The sequence below is a fragment of the Cyphomyrmex costatus genome, unplaced genomic scaffold (assembly GCF_001594065.2).
Source record: "Cyphomyrmex costatus isolate MS0001 unplaced genomic scaffold, Ccosl1.0 scaffold135, whole genome shotgun sequence".
NCBI lineage: Eukaryota > Metazoa > Arthropoda > Insecta > Hymenoptera > Formicidae > Cyphomyrmex > Cyphomyrmex costatus.
Window position 1 is genome coordinate 1325933 of NW_017275337.1, and position 17615 is coordinate 1343547.

Below are 17615 nucleotides of genomic sequence, written 5' to 3' on the forward strand. Positions count from 1 at the left end.
AAAATTGAATTAAAATCGATTGTCGATTTCAATTAAATTACGAATATCTTTTCTGTTTTTGCAGATGAAATTCTTATCGATTACTTTTAATTCATTAATTGTAAGAAATTGAGCATCTGAAAAAACTAACGATTTATTTTTTCCGACATAATAAATAATTTAATGATTTTGTATACAACATTACTATGTGTAGTTACTACTCGAGATATTTTTTAAATATAATTTCAACGTTTTAAAAATTTTCAATGCTATCTTTGTGAAGCTTAGAGAAACTTCGAAGGCAACTTAAATCGTTGATTCTTTCAGATTCTCAATTATTGAATGACGTATTGGAAGTTGTTGTATTTGAAAGACTGGGTAGGTGTAACGAGGTACAATACATATTTACAAAAGACACGTGCGCGCGAAATGGTTCTCTAGGGCCTTTTCTTAAAAAATACGTCTTGAGCAATGACATTTCGGTTGGTCACGTTTGATTTTTTTTCTTCTCACAAATGTCACATTATTGCACTTCATATTACGTTTATAATTCAATAAAAATTTACAATTCGTAAACAGACTTATGAGTCAATTCTAACCAAACTCGTAAGGCTCGTAACTTGTCCTTGTAAGATTGATAAGAACTTGAGACTGGAATTGTAATTCTACGCATATCGTAAAGTATACGATCGTTCGTAAATACTTATAATTTCTCGTAAATCTTACGACTATACAGCAAGAAGTTGTCAGTAAAAATTTTACATAAAGTTATAAGCATTATAGTGTGATTTTATGAGTTAATGATACATTTGCTTAGAATTGACCCATTAATTAGATTTTTCCGTTTTTTTTTTAAATCTTTTTAATGCTTTTAATCAATTTTTTTTATAATTATTAAATTATTGAAAATTTATGTCATCTACAATTTCCCCTCATCTTTAAATAAGAGAAGACTCGATAGGTTTATGATATTTCATAATCATTGCTCAAAGCGTAGTTGATAATCTGATACTGAAATTTCTGATAGAGTGTTAATTTCTCATAATACGGTGTCCAGAGTATCGAGACTTCGCAACAATTGCTCGTCTTTGGAGCACCACTGCACCAGCTCTTCGATGGTCACTACACCATCCTTATTCGCGTCCATCAACTAAAAATATGCACAAAATATTATTTATAATAGCTAAAAACTAAAAAGTAAAGTTAAAAATGTAATATATTAAATCAGAATTTTTTAAAAGAAATTAAAATCTTTTTAGAATAATTAGTGTTTTATAATTTAGTTTTATAATTTATAAATTTTATTTTTTATTAAATATTTTCATTCATAAGTAATTATTTTCAGTTCTGTTTTTGTACTAACTAATTAAAGATATCATGTTACTCACATGGAAGATACGATCGACATGTTCGCGAGCGGCCACGTGCGGCTCATGGATTTGCGGTTGCGTATAACGACCCAACATCTCATAAATGGAGCCCACAACATCCAGCATTTCCTCCTTGCTTATCAAGCCATCGCCATCCAGATCGTACAAACCAAATACCCATTGCAGTTTTTCTTCCACCGATCCTCTTGACACCTTCGACAGTATAGTGAGGAATTCCTATTTAAAAAAATTTATAACTCAGTCTAAATCTATGAATTTCCTGTAAAACTAGAATCGTCTAATCAGTAAATATAAAACAGAGCTCAAAATCACGGAAACATTTCTGTATTTTTTTTAGAACATTTTGTTTGCGACATCGCTCACCTCAAAACTTATCTTGCCGGACGGTTTCCTCTTCATGGTATTGAAGACATAATGAGCATATTGACTTGCGTCTACAACACGTGATCAAAAAGGGATGGTAATGATAACTCAAAAAAAAATTTATAATTTCTTCGTATAACACAAGATAGACTATTTGCCTAATAAAAAATATAAATCTTTCAAAATTTATAAAAAATTCGAGTATGATAAGTTAGCACCCCAACTATAGTACTCAGGAGTTCTGATTAGAGTTCCCACTTCCTTTTGACGAGACGAAGAGTTCCCTATAGTTAATAACAAGAGTTCCGCTCAATAAACATTTTTTTTACATTTTTTAAAAATGGGGTGCTAACTTTTTATCGAATTTCGAGGTGGAATAGTTCTGAGTGGCTTAATAGCTTAAATTTGCGATTGCCTAGAGTTCTTGATATGTAAAAAAAATTTTCGAATAAAAAATAATTAAAAATTTTTGAAAAATTAATTTTCAGATACAATAGTTCTGATGATAATTCCTGCTTCTTTTTGACGATACGAAGAGTTCTCTATGATTTTTAATGACATATGCGCTTAATAATCATTTTTTAATAATTTTTTTAAAAATGGGGTGCTAACTTTTTAACGAAATTCAAGGTCGCATAGTTCTGATCAGCTTAACAGAAGTATTTTGTGAATACCTAGAGTTCTTGAAGCATAAAAAACATTTTTGAAGAATAATAATGTTTAAAAAAAATAGTAGAAATCTTTGAAAATTTTTTTGAGAGTACCGAGTAGTTCTGAGTAGCGTTTCTTATAGTACTCGACGAGTTCTATCGAAAACTGTAAGGTGAAGAAGCGATTGGACCAACGGTTTCTGAGATATACTTATTTAAAAATTGTATGATCTTACAAATTTAACAAATGTCGCTGTATCTTACAAACCGTTGGTTCAATCGCTTTTTCACCTGACAGTTTTGGATAGAACTCGTCGAGAATTATAAGAAACGCTACTCAGAACTACTCGGTACTCTCAAAAAATTTTCCGACGTGGGACTTATTGTTAGAAAAAAATTTGAAGTCAAAATTTTTTGGGACTACCGAGTAGTTCTGATCGGAGTTCTGGACAGTTCTCGGCGAGTTCTGTCGAAAAGTATCAGGGCTCAAAGCGATTGGACCAACGATTTCTAAGATATACTCACTTCAAAAATTGTTGATCTTCTGTCAAATGTCGCTGTATCTTGCAAACTGTTGGTCCAATCGCTTTTCCACCTTACAGTTTTCTATAGAACTCGTCGAGTACTACAAGAAACACAACTCAGAACTACTCGGTACTCTCAAAAAAATTTTCAAAGATTTCTACTATTTTTTTTAAACTTTATTATTCTTCAAAAATGTTTTTATGTATCAAAAACTCTAGGTATTCACAAAATACTTCTGTTAAGCTGATCAGAACTATGCGACCTTGAATTTCGTTAAAAAGTTAGCACCCCATTTTTAAAAAATTATTAAAAAATGATTATTAAGCGCATATGTCATTAAAAATCATAGAGAACTCTTCGTATCGTCAAAAAGAAGCAGAAATTATCATCAGAACTATTGTATCTAAAAATTAATTTTTCAAAAATTTTTAATTTTTTTTTTATTATTCGAAAATTTTTTTTACATATCAGGAACTCTAGGCAATCGCAAATTGAAGCTATTAAGCCGCTCAGAACTATTCCACCTCGAAATTCGATAAAAAGTTAGCACCCCATTTTTAAAAAATGTAAAAAAAATGTTTATTGAGCGGAACTCTTGTTATTAACTATAGGGAACTCTTCGTCTCGTCAAAAGGAAGTGGGAACTCTAATCAGAACTCCTGAGTACTATAGTTGGGGTGCTAACTTAACATACCCAAAAAATTCTTATTTTTGTAAAAAAAATAAAAAAATAAAAAAAAACTATTTGAATTAATATTTCTCTTTCATTTTAATTTAGTTAACAGAAATTTTTAAGAATCAACAAAATCTGATGTGAACGTTACGAAATGTAAGAAAGAAGTGAGACAGAACATTATCCAAATTTCTTTTTTATACAAGAACGATTGTTTTATCTACAATTAAAAATTTACAAAAATGGAAATAAGACGCTTGTATTTATCGTTCAACAGAGTAGTCAGAATCATTATCATCATTGTTGTTATCATCATCATCCCTTCATTACCTCCCTGTGGAAAGAATTGCGAGAAGATCTGTTTGAAGGCATCTTCGTCAACCAGACCACTCGGACATTCCTGCTTGAAACCTCGGTAGATCAGTTGGATCTCCTTCCGCGAAAATCTCGTGGTGGCCGCGAGAGTGGCAAGCTCCTCCGGTTTGTGTCGACCGCTAAGAGCGAGCGCGGCGCCCCCGGAACTCCCTAAAACGCCCCCGAGTCCTTCAAGTTCTCCTTCTGCAAGTTCGCAAGCCCTTCACTCCTAAGACTGCGTCGCGTCTTCGAGATGCTCCCTCTCGCGCCTCCCTCCTCTTGGCGTAGAGCGCGGGAGAATAAGAACCTTCGCTCGAAAAGTTCCGGTAATTTCCCTTCGCTCGTGATTACCGAGAAGGGAGGTCTCCAATTCAATTTTTTTACATGAAAAAAAAATATATAAAAGGGTTCTTTTGACTTTACTTTTTTCTACTCTTGAGAAAATCATCGTGACTGTAGATCCCTGAAGAAGGGATATACTCTACTCTAGAAGGGGCCTACACAGTGCGTAGAGACTTGCAGGCGGAGAAGTCGTGAGAGGCGAGAGACAACAGGGGTGAAGAAATGGAGATAATTTGCACTACACAAAGTCGCTTGATTTTGTTTATAATTACGAATTTATAAACGAATTTATGTTTTTTTTATATCAAAAGTAAGTTAAATATCTTATAAAATAAAATCCAAGTTTGTGAAAAGAAATTAAAAAGATATCAGTTATATATACATACATATAATTTTCTTTTTAATTTTTATTGATTTTTTAATTAAAGTATTAATATTTGACATATCATTAATTAATAGTTACTTTTAACTTTGCCTTTATAGTGCAAATCATTTAAGAAGATAATTGAGGAATATCGAAAAAGAGTTCGAAGAAGATATTGCGAGAACACTTTTTTCATATTCTGAGAGTGAAAGGATATCCATTTATATGGATTCTACTGTGCTGGGAGTGATTGTTTTGTTTCATAAAAAGATTTAATTAAAGAGATACTTCTTATAGTGAATGCAATTAATGCTTTGAGCAAGAAAAAATAAATTTTATATTTTTTCTATCTATATTTTATAAAAGAAAATAATTCAACAGATTTTTGTAAACAGAAATACGAGCAATAAAATAAACACAATTTCATTTCTAATTAAAAAAAAATTTTTATTAACATATAGTATTTGTTAACGAATCAATAAATTAAATAGGAATTGAATACTATATTGTTAATTAATCAAACATGATAGAAATTCACTATTAGAAAGCGCTCAAAATAATCCTAAAGAGAACTACTCATTATTTAAGCAATCGATAATAATTTAATACAATACATGGGAAAAATCTAAAGATCTAAGAGCAAAAAATAATCGAAAGATTCAAAAAGAGATCTAAAGATACAGGAATTAAAAAGTCTGAGCATTCAAGTGTTCACGAGCACATTTAAGAGCTACAAAATTTTTTAATCTAAATATTTAAAAGTTTTAAAGTTTGGTAATTAAAAAATATGTAAATATATATAGGAGTAATCTAATAATTTGAATAATCAAATTATTCAAGCTAGAATCAGGGATATACGTAAAAATTTCCATTGCAAATTTGTACCGTCTACAATTTACTGATAGTAACATGTCAAAGATCACTTTCTAACAAATTGCGACGTTCCGTCCATCCTCTGTACATGTTGCGACTATTAGCTCTGGTCCCGGGTATCCGGGGTTGCCATAGTAACGATGCAGCTCCTACCCCTTACTTCCTGATCACCCCCTCCTTTTGTGAATGTAGGTGAGTATTCGTCAAGAAATGCGGAGGGACCTTCAAGATAAATTCTTCGCGACGCAAAATTTTTTCATTTATGAAGGAGGGGTTAATCAAGTATAGCTTTATACGTATAAAAAAATTTAATTTTATATATATAATTATTTGTCTAAACATAATTAAATAAAAAAATTACGAAAAAGCTTTCTTTTTAATTTTTTCTAAATACTAATTCGCTTTATATAAGGTACTAGAACTAATTTTGCCTTTTACTACGAAATACTACATTGCAAGAAAATACAAAAAAATTTAGGAATTAATCTGTAAATAGTATATGTATAAATTTAGAGAATATTCCATAAGATTAAAAAAGAATTTAACCCTTAAAAATTCTATACTCTATAATTAAAAACTAAAAGCTAAGATTTAAATGTAAAATGTTTTACGCTTGAAGAAAGCGTTATATCAAAGGAGACAGTTAATTAGAGAGATTAGAAAATGAAGATCCGAGAATCCCGAAAAAGCTAGAGAATTCAGAGAGATCCAAGAATTACATAAAATCTTTAAGATTTTATAAAAAGCGAAGATTTAAAAATACGAAAATTTTGAAATCTTAAAGTGCAACATCGCTGTGCGATGTGAAATAGGTGCAAAATTGAATCGAGTGAGATGAAGGAGGAAGGTTTGGTTTTATAAATATCAAAAGATGAGTGTTTAAATGACAAAAGAATCAGAGAATCGATAGGCGAGACCTGGAAAATCAAAGACAGAGTGTTAGCCAAAAATATCATCTCCCAAGATATATCCAAAGACTCGAAGCAAGGCTCGAAGCCGACACGGATATGACCTTTGACACATTGACAGTCCTGGTGGTGCGACAGGGGATTGGACTCCGACCTATATACAAGAACTACCATTCATAGAGTACGGGATTACTACATACAAACGGACAAGGCAGAGACAGTCAAATAGATAATCAGGCGATTTCCACAGAAATGGAAAAGGTGTGAGAGAAGAAGAGAAGAGAGGACCCAAGCGCTGATCATCGCACCTTGGTGCTGCATTCGGCAGTTATCACCCCCCGGCTGTCGCTCTGCTTGTCAACGACGCTCTCCGCTGAGTAGTCGATCGACTGGTCCAAGTATCAACGGCAGTGGCACATATATTGAACGGTGTCGCACGGACACGGGGCGAGGAAGCAGGAGGAAGAGCTCGATCGCGGGGCAGTCTTTCTTTTTTGCGCTTTACGGTCGTTCTTGCCTTCCGGACTTACGTTTGTCGCGGCTCTTACGCGCCTTCATCGGCCAGCAAGCGCGCAGACTTCCTGCTCGACCTGCCCCTGATATATCGGCGGCGGGACGAGATTATCGGGATTACTCGATTCACCACCACTAATTGATGCGACGCATCCCGAGACACGCTCCGAACGAGGAGCTCCGCACGCGCACAGAGCGGTATGAGAAAAGGAAGGAAAGAGAGAAAGAGTAAGAGAAACAGTGAAAAGCTGGACCGCAGTTGCGGATGCTGCACACGGGATACGTCGCTCTGGATGTTGTCCGTCCTTCGCGATGCTGAACGGTGGCTGCGGATGACGTTACACTGCGCCGATGGTGTCACACTGAACCATCGCAGGGGAGGGGGGGAGGGGTTCGTGAGAAAACGTGCCACACGTCGCTTTTAACGCGCAAGTGCGATGATCTTCGACTGCCAATGGTAGAAACGACTCAGCGAGAATCTCAAACAAAAAGTTTCAAATTGCTATTTCGAATATTGTCACTGAAAATTCTTAAAAATCTCCTTCAAACGTCTGGAAAGATTTATATCTAGAAAAAGAAATTTTTTAATTTTTTCTGAATAATATATTAAGATCTCTATAGATATTCAAAAACAAAAAATATCAACATGAACTTTCTAATGCTTATCACAAGTAGAATCAAGTCTACCAATTAAAAAGAACTAAAAGATGTAAATTCACATGCAGCTTGTTTTATAATTAGAAGAATCAAGTTTATCTAGCTAAAAATTAAACAAAATTTTATATAAACTTGTACTTGTTACCAATTGGAATTTAGAAAGAAAAGTAAAAATATAAAAAATAAATTAAACTAAGTATAGTAAGATATAATCGATCGTTAGAGACCTCTAAGTTCTAAATAAAAATTGAAAACTTAAAAATGAAGAAAGTTTTGGAACCTTTAAAAGCTATCTTGAAGATTTCAAAAGCCCCGAAGCTTTCAAGAAACGGTAAACATTGTACTGTATCACGAAACAGAATTTACAACATATCTTGCTCATTATTTTGTTTAAATTTTGGCTTATGAAGATATCCTTCCAATAATACAATTCCATTGTATTATTGAATCGTTCGTGAAACGTCATCTCGTAAGACGTAATTGACAAATCAGGCCACTTTAATCGCTGTTTCAATTAAAAAATAATTTATCCGTAAATTCTATGAACGATGTAATTGTCAAAAGGTACTAACATATTGATGGCGGCTGATAAGTTATCAAGTTGTTAAGCGCAACTTGAAACATTAAGCTTGTTTTGTTTAGCTAAATTTCTTATACCATCTAGAAAAAAGAAAAGATAAATCGCGTAAAAAATTCGATTCTAAAAAAAACATAGGCTTATTGTATCAAATGTAAATAATAATTTAATAAAAATTTCTATTATTGTTTTTCAATAAATCTCAGCTTCTTATAATATGTATACTCCTTTCAAAATTCTTTCAAGAGAACCCAATATTTATCTCGAAATTTATAAGAAACATTTAAATGTATGTGACATTCGCTTTTTATTCAAATAGCCATATATCGATTCTGTATGAAGGTAAGTCGACGAGCTAAAGCGAATCAATCCCCCATCGGATTTCGCAAAAATAGCGAACGGTTAATTAATTTATAGCGTTCTTATACTTATTTACGTCAAAGCGCCAAACGTCGATATCGTTTTAAAGTTATAATCGAAGCACTTAGAAATTGTGATTATAAAATTGCAAATAAAAGGTCCATACCAAGTAATCACATGTGTATCCAGTTGGGAGCCGGTGGTTCAAACTTTCACCCAAAAAATGTTTCTATTTTTAATTATAAAAAATAGAACTTTTTTTTACCATTTTGTGACTCTGAAAATTTTTTATTTTTACATAAGATATTCTCTTTTTTCCCATTTACAATAACTATATAAATAATTTCTGGAGTTTGTTTTAGTTAGAACTTTGATAATGTTCGATGTACATAAAGAAAATTTCTAATTTTTAAGCCGAAAAATAGAATATGCGCTGAGATATTAATGGCTATATTAAAAAAAAATAGCTTTGCACAATTGTTCTAAAATTTTTTAAATATAATTGATTCTTGCCCTTTTAATTCTTCACGAATCTAAAAGTATATAAATTATATTAAAGAATCTTACTACAGTTGCAAAGTTGCATTTTCTGCTGAACGCAGCCATTGAGAACTCAATACACAATTATTAATTTTGTTTTTGATAACCGTATTTATTCAGGAAAGAAAATTATAAATGATAAAAAACCTAATATTGTTCCCATATTTAAAATTAGGAACAAGAAGAAAATATTTTATGCTCTACAAATTCAGAAAGCAATTTATTAACACAAAAAATTATGCTTATGCAAATATCTAAATTTTAATTTTTAATACTTCTTTACCTCAATTACAATTAATTCTTCTAATTAGAGGAAACTTGAGTATGTCTAAATCTTTTAATTAAAAAAAAATCGAATTAATGGAGTTAAATCTAAATATTCATTCTTTGACGTTTTTCTCTTTTATCCTTCTTCTTACTTGCATAAACTTTTGCATACGTACATCTGAATCTTGACTTTCTGTAAATTTTTTACGAGCTCTTGACGAACTTCTTTCCGCATAAACAAACTTGCAAGTCAATACATGCAAAAGTAGCACACGCGAGAATATATTCCAGTCCATCTGCGACGCAATTTGTCAAATGTTGACAATATGTTGCTTTAATTATATTATGTTATATGAGGATTCTCTTCTTTTGCCTCTCTGTCTTTTCTTTCTCTAGTACATTCTTTGTAATTTCATTCAAAATATTAAATGTGCTGAAAGCAAAACCGGAAAGATCTTGGTTAATTATTTCATTTAGCATGTTTTGAAATTGTAAATTAAATAAGTGAAATAAACGCAACAGAACTTATTAATCAATGATTAGAATTAAATAAATTTTTTTTGCATCGAATAATTTCGAATATTTTTCAGCAAGACAGATATAGATGACTCAATGTAACATACTGAATTATATCTATTCCATAATATGGATTAGATATAATTCAGTATATTTTGCTCTTTGTTTCCTAGTTCTTATTTTTCACTACTTTTTACCTCTTATTTTGTTTCTTCATTTCCTATTGTCTAAGATAAAATTGATGAAGACAAGAAACATGTGATAATAAACACATTTGTTGTTTATTATAAAACAGTAAGGCGGAGAAACACACACTTTTGCATAACGTATAAAGCATGTGCATAAGGAATTTCATTGGCCCATTTTCTTATGCATGAGTCAATGAACCAATCAAATTCTTTATGTATATGGTTTATGCGTTATGCAAAAGTGTGTATTTTTCACCTAACAACGAGAGAAAAAGACAAAAAGTAAATAAACTAGAAACAGGAAGCAAATAATATATTGTAGATCAGGTTTTAAAGACTCTGGATGCTTTCCAGCACAGATGATAGCATCTTTATCTGTGTTTAACATTAGCAAACAAGGATGTAATTCACTGTGTTACATCATGTCATCTGTTTCTTGCTGGAAAGCACCCAGTGTATATAACAAAGTGAATCACAACATCTTTGTTATTTCTACTGTTAAATAAACATGAAACAAACTCACTGTATTGTACTGTGAGTTACTTCATCTTTTCTGTTTCATTTGTCTCTCTTGCTGGAAAGCATTCAATCTATGATGTTCTAATTCTATGTATAACTCCATTGTGCGAGGTTTAGATCAAATGAATAAATCAAACGTTACGTCGATCGCGATATCGAGACATACCATCATTACATCTCTGTAAAGACAATGCAGATTGCCCGATATAGACGACAGACGGAAGAAGAGACATGCCTAAAGTGCGACGATCGTCACAATTAAAACCAGTCTTATTACACCTTGGAATTTCTCGTCGTTTCTTTAACGATTCCGCGATCAGAATTGGCGCGTCAACTTTCCACGAGAAACTAAAGATGCGTATTAATACTCTTTATGTCATCTTATTCTTGTTTTACTCACAATAAATAAAGATAGACTGACATCTAAATAGTACTTCCTCGAACTGCACTTCGGAAAGGATCCACTAGGCCGACAACAGCCGACAATCAATAAGATCTCGATTTCGCGACCGGATCAATCGATAAGTACTACGCCACCGGATTGGCCTCGATATTACCAGCATATGTCCTTCTCCTTTTCAACGCGATTGTATTCGATAATTCTAATTGCGCGTCCTGCTGAGAACGAGGCTTTATGGCGTTTCGCGCTAAAAGTCAGTCAGCACGAATTCGAAAATCGGATCGGGCGAGCGACGGAGCAGACGAAATTCCGCCATACAGATACAGCAGCAGCAGCATGAACGTCGGCAGTGATATCGCACAGCTGTCCTACAAGGAGCTGCAGGCTCTGGCCCTGAGGTACCGCGTACCGGGTAACATCAAGGTGAGTTGTCATCGTCGTCGTCGCCGCCGCCTTCGTCATCGCGACGAACATGTCCTAACGACCGTTTTCTTTCCCCATTTCATTTAATCCGTTCTCGTCATCGGTTTCTGTTACGAAGACAAATTTATTCGAACTCCTGTCGAAGATCGCGCCCCGATCGATCGACGGTTGCGATTCAAGGGGCTCCGGCGCATCCTCTGTGGGCACCTGGACCAAGGGAGTCGATCGTGGCGCGTTAAAATCGCCGGTCAGCCGTATTTCTCTCGATTCGATCGAAGACAAGATCCAGACAAACGTACGACCTGGAAATTCCTAACCAAGTCACAATCACCTCAAGTTGCTGCATCGTCCGAATAGTCTTTGTCATCGTGTCGTACAAGGGGTTGCTCTAATAATAACGGACGGATGTATATATTCAGCCCATTCGAACGCCGTTTTCACTCCAGTCTCGATGGTCTTGATCGCTTTCCACGATTTAAGTGGACATGAATGATCATCGCAGGACAATCGTTCGCGACCGGCAAGAACGAATCGTTTCCTCTCGTTCGTATAACGCTGCCTCGCGATCCAGAGAGGTACGCGACATCCTAACCAAGAATTACGTGAAATTGTCTACGTAACGTCATCAATCTTGTCAGTTTTTCGCAGACGGGACTTCCCCTACGCTCTATTCAGCCTCATTACTTCTTTCTTGCCCCCCTGAAGTCTGCAACAGTCTGCAATGTCTGCGCTTATGCACCACACATTCTGTTTGCACAGATAATGCAACCGAAGGATCATTTATCCTTGTTTAACATTCGGTCAACAACAAAGATAAATGATACATCATTCGTATCATACGAAAAACGTACTTTTTGTTCCGAATGCAGAGTGTAGCGAAGTGTAGCTAAAGCTAATGGTATCAGATTCTATTCAGATAACAGACTTGCATAATCGCATAACCATATGCATAAAAAAAAATTATCCAATTGTATTTCTGTTATAAGAATGCATGTAAAATACGATTGAATAATTTTCTTTATGCATATATATTTACGCAATTGTGCAAGTTTGTCTGGATAAACTCTAATCGTTTTACATATTTTTATTATGTATTTATCTGTTAATTTCGTCCTTATTTACTTTCTCTAAGTAGATAGAGACGAGATATTGTTAGTTAAAAAAAAAAAGAACTAATCGAATTATAGTATAGCTATATTAATCATTAACTATAATCTACTGTAATTTTTATTAGTAATTGTTTGTAAAACATTTAATTTTTGTTACATAAAATATTCATCAATTCTCAACTTTGATATTTCCAAAGTCTCATTTATCAAATTTACAACTTTTTTAATAAGTAATTATAAAGTTTCTATTTTTCAATTCAGAGTTTCTATAAATCATAAATCAATGATATAAAAAAAAAATGTAAAAATTAAGTATATTTTAATATTAAAAATACCAATATTCGTAAAATTTTGACTTTTAAAGTCTCAGTTCTGATAATTCTAGAATGTTTCCACATAAAAAAATTCAATTCTTAAGGGGTGCTAATTAAGGGTTTGTGATCTATTGCTAATGCCAATGTTTCGTAAACGTTGCCATTCACTTTCTACAGAGTAAGAAGCGCACTGATTCGATTCTTTTTCCATTTCTTTTAATTTAATTAATTATTGCAAATGTTTGATTCCATTGTCTCACTTTCATTTCACGATTCTGAATTACAGAAGAAAGTGCTGGTCAAAGTTCTGCAAGCCGCTAGAAGCGGAAATGATGCAGAGTTTTGCCGGTTGCTACAAGAGCTGAGGAAGAATCGCAAGAGAAAGACGAGAAAGTCAAAGGACTCGAAACTTGGGATAACATCGACACCGTTGCACAGTCCTGACTATATAATGGCTGATAACGACTATTATTGTCAGCAACAACAGCAGCCGCAACAACAATCGCCTTATCAGTGGGTAAGTTATTATAAATTTTCATACTTAGTTGCAATATGGCATTGACATACCAATCACAAGTTGCATTTTCGTTCTTTCCTTCATTTCTATTCTTTCATATTTCATTCGGTTTCGTGATGTAGCAAACAAGCGGCAATGTTTGACTTCGGACAAAGTGCTTTCCATTTTTGCAGATCGGTGCCGAGGAGGAAATAGTGAGTAAGGAAGATGATACAAAGATCCCGCACTATGAGGAGTTTAAGCAGTTCCTGCTCAAGAGGATTCAACGGGAATTCCAAGCATGTGACAACAACAATAATCAGATGGAAGATCTGAATATTGTAGATCTACGGGCAACGCCAATGTCGCCCAATCTTCAAACGATCCCTCTTATCGAGCCGAGCTATCCGAAAGTGAATCTAGTCAATGACATGGATCCTCTTGCGATCTCATCGACTGATAGATCGAGTTACCAAGTACTGAAGGAACCTGAGGGAGGCTCGCAGGGGTCGTTTTTGTTGAAGAGAATGCTACAAGCACCAGTAGGCGCCAATCTAGGTGAGATTGCCAGCTCTCTTTTTTGGGCTAGCAACTTACTAGATAATTCTGACACTTTAACCGCCGAGTCAGAGAACAACGAGAATGAGGATCAGCTGGACGCAAATTCCAATGAGTATTACAACTTGCTAAAGAATTCTAGGGGCGAGTTTTTACTAAACGAAGCAAACTTGGTGCCTCAGCAAGTTTCGAGTGTGTTAACTGGTGACAATCAGTACAGGTTTCCCAGTGACATAGACAATCGGCCCAATTCTTACCAGAACTGGACAATCACTAGCGTGGAAGTGCCTGACGGCGATCTGCAGTCCTCTAACTCTCGCGTGTTCCATGCAATCTACTACAATAACACGGATCCTACTGTGGCTGCCACGAACGCGGACAACAATCTGACTTATCAGTACCAAACGGACACCTCTTGCAACAACGGCCAAAACTTCTTCAACTTTGATGCACAGGACATCAACTACACAACTGGCACAGACATAATGACCAACAACGATCCCTCTGATATTTATTATCTGCAAAATTTTGGCAGACACAATGGGGAAGTAGACACGGGCTATTTTCGTAACGTTGACACTTTCGGACAGAATAATGTGCAGCAAAATGTCTATGCGAATGATCAACAGTACGTTTATCCTCGATTTACTCAAGAAACAAACAATCTATTCAACGAAAGACTCGAGCAACCGCAAAGCAATCTTATGGCAGGATTAGAACATAATATTAATCAAGAAACTAGTACGGGAAATTTGCAGAGACCGGCAAATGGTGCGCGTTTATTTTCTTTTTTTTATTGATATAAATAAATAATATAAAAAGCAAACATAGTGTAAAAATAAGATACATAAACTATATGTATTTTTTTACATAAAAACTCATGTATACATTTCTTAATAATATCAATTATTTTTCTTTAAAGAACAAATTTTATTTTTTTTTTTTACGTTTTAATTAAGCGATATTTCATCATTTAGGAACAGTGGAAGCATTCTGGCCAAAGTGGACTTCCGAGTCCAACAATAATTTGGAGAATATTCTGAATTATCATGAATCCAAGGAAGTAGATTACTCCAAATTAAGTCAAACATCCTGTGTCTATTGCTACGTGGCTCCAATCGTCTCGCAGCGATCTAGTCTGGCAATTAACGGCTGTTCGATTCAACGAAGATACACTGCCGAACAGCGACAACATTCTTTTTCGCCCTATTGGATGTTATATAACGACACATCGCAAGGTATGCGAATGACGAATGTATCCAGCAATCCTCTCGAGCAATCAATATCAACACATGCTATCATCACTAACAACGATGATCTGAAAGAGATCACCAACAACACTCCCATCAATGATGTATGGATGAATCAATACGAGCCACCGTCCATCGCCGACGACATAAACATCCAGGTTTCAGATTCGCTTTTTTACAATGCTGATCGGATCGACGATATCCCGGACGTGTCGGATATAGCAAAGACTTAAAATTCGCGCGCGATTTATTGTTTATATATAGTAAACAAATAATTAGAATAAAGATTATTAAGAATTTAAGAGGTATGAATAGCATTCTCCAAACTGCGGAGTGACGACGAAGGAACTTTTCTCCAGAATAACCATCTTCTTCTGTTTCTAAGTCATGGAAGAGTTTTTGTTAATATTCCAGCTTGGAACTGGAACAACCAAAGCCTATCCGTCATTTTGTACCGCGTAATTACGCCTCAATAATTATTTTGTGCGATTGTTGCGAAATATGACAACATACTCTTCCGTTTTTGCATCACCGACGAGTGACACGAGCAATTATGTCTCTGATTTGTAACTGGAATGAAAGCGATATTTGAACAGAAAGTAATATCAAATAGAAATGGAAGTCGAATAATCAATATTACCTTGGGAGATAGATGGACGGACTATGTTTGAACATACAACGCTTCTATCGCAGATCATTGAAAGTTCTATTTTAAGGCACAGAAGTTTCAGGATTCGATATCTTGCAAAGGCAAATATGGATTGGAGATAAAATGATATGGTACTTATAATATATATATTAATTAAGTATTTTCGTGAATTATTATTTACGTGAAATTGTAACGCTGTGCGATGTGAGATTTTATGTTTTTTTTCATGTGTGTTAGCAGGAAAAGATTATTAAGATTTTATATTATATATGGGATTTATATGTATATACAGGTGTTTTCATAACATGAAAGCATAACTTCAGAAATGAATTCAGAGAGAATACAAATTTAAAACTTACATATACAAAAAGTTAGTATAAATATTTCTTCTATCTGACTTTATTTCCAAGTTATAGACATTTTCATGTTTCATTAATTCTTACAAATTCAACTATCTTAACGTCTTTATATTTCTGTCTTAATAATTAATAAGTCTTAATAATTAATCAGTAAGACGCAAAGACGCTGTTCTAGTCTGTAATCCAAATTTAAGGACTTGTTACTACAATAGGCTATCCATTTTTTTTTCTTTTTAACAAGTAACTGAACTCTAAAGTTAAAGTAATGAGAAAAATATCAATATTACTTTAACTTAAAGTTTATTTACTCCATTTTTAAAAGTATTAGTCCACTGTTGCAGAAAGCTTAATTAATTGAAACATTGATAATATCAAATAAAACTAATATTTATATGAAATTTTGTCATTTTTGTATCATTTCTAAAGTTATGCTCATATTATGAGATACTGTATATTTTGTCTCCTGTATATTATATAGAAAACAAATAAATATAAATACGAAATTATATAGATAAAAATTAATAAATGAAAGTTTCTTATGTACTTTTAGTTGGATTACGCAGTCGAGCTGCAGGATGTTGTATATTAATATATAATAAATAAATAAAGTTCATGCATTAAAAAAACTTATGCTTATGTCTAATTTTTATGTGGTAATCGTATAATAGTAAAAATGTAGAACTCGGCAAAATCTAGCAACTATAATCAAAATTTAATAACATATTGCATATTTTAAATTCTTTAGAACGCTAAACTTTTTCCGACTCACCCGACATAGTATCCGATTGAAACTGCGAACGGATGTAGTTTACCAGCTTCACAGAAATCGATTCCTTCCTCCGTCTTCCATACGTTCTGATTTCATTATCCATGTCAGCCGAGTTTTTCTTTCTCTCCGTGGATCTTCCTGGTGTCACATGTACACTGTACATTTTCGCTGATATGCAAATTTGTAATAATTAAATCCTGTTGATCCTTTGGAATCCTTTGGAGAACGACAAATTTTTTGATCGATTGTATTTTATGGTGAAAAGATTCGCCTTTATAAGCTTTAATCTAAACCAAAAGTTTATGAACAAAATATATATAACTTCATTTGGAAAAACTTGAGTTAGTCATTAATTAAAAAAATTTTTCCAACTAGTGATTTTACAGTACGAAAGTCTTATCGATTAATTTTATAATATAAAATAACTGAAAATTTACTAATAACATGAAAAGTAACTTAGTGTAACTTTCCAATATAATTTCCCGATAATCACCTAATTATTCACGTTCCGTTTCCGTTTTATTCACCTAATTATCACATAGAACACTGCGACTTTCTTTTCAATTTCAACAGTTATTTTCGTCGCGATTTTATTTATATATTAATCTAGAATTTGGATGAATTTCACTTTGTTCACGAATATTTTCTCTGTTTCGTATTGTCTCGAGAGTCGAAAGAGCAAAATCAGTGGTGCGAGTCGGCGCGTTGTTCGCGAAAGACTGCTTGAAA

At 33.7% G+C, this 17615-nt stretch overlaps 2 protein-coding genes across 3 annotated transcripts; one reads left to right on the forward strand and one right to left on the reverse strand.

Annotated features, from left to right (window-relative positions):
- Positions 1-898: 898 nt before the first annotated feature.
- Positions 899-17049, reverse strand: LOC108782783 (Kv channel-interacting protein 1). Its single transcript, XM_018551146.1, has 5 exons — positions 16887-17049; positions 3912-4139; positions 1734-1804; positions 1368-1586; positions 899-1129 (listed from the first exon to the last, which is right to left on the reverse strand). Exons 1-5 carry the CDS (start codon positions 17047-17049, stop codon positions 1019-1021), a joined length of 792 nt encoding a protein of 263 aa, XP_018406648.1. The 3' UTR covers positions 899-1018.
- Positions 11268-15686, forward strand: LOC108782782 (uncharacterized). Of its 2 annotated transcripts, XM_018551145.1 has the most exons (5): positions 11268-11382; positions 13092-13322; positions 13496-14630; positions 14837-15267; positions 15524-15686. In XM_018551145.1, the coding sequence occupies exons 1-5, from the start codon at positions 11296-11298 to the stop codon at positions 15569-15571; spliced, it is 1932 nt and encodes a 643-aa protein (XP_018406647.1). In that variant the 5' UTR covers positions 11268-11295; the 3' UTR covers positions 15572-15686. The 2 variants fall into 2 exon arrangements, with proteins under 2 accessions (XP_018406647.1, XP_018406646.1); XM_018551144.1 differs by having other exon boundaries at positions 14837-15686.
- Positions 17050-17615: the final 566 nt, after the last annotated feature.

Coding starts and splice junctions, on each gene's coding strand:
- LOC108782783 (XM_018551146.1), bottom strand. CDS start 17,049: ATGTACAGTGTACATGTGACACCAGGAAGATCCACGGAGAGAAAGAAA. Junction 4,140..16,886: donor TCAATCGGATACTATGTCGG/GTGAGTCGGAAA, acceptor GCGAACTTGCAG/AAGGAGAACTTGAAGGACTC. Junction 1,805..3,911: donor GCAATTCTTTCCACAGGGAG/GTAATGAAGGGA, acceptor CACGTGTTGTAG/ACGCAAGTCAATATGCTCAT.
- LOC108782782 (XM_018551144.1), top strand. CDS start 11,296: ATGAACGTCGGCAGTGATATCGCACAGCTGTCCTACAAGGAGCTGCAG. Junction 13,323..13,495: donor AACAATCGCCTTATCAGTGG/GTAAGTTATTAT, acceptor CCATTTTTGCAG/ATCGGTGCCGAGGAGGAAAT. Junction 14,631..14,836: donor TTTGCAGAGACCGGCAAATG/GTGCGCGTTTAT, acceptor TTCATCATTTAG/GAACAGTGGAAGCATTCTGG.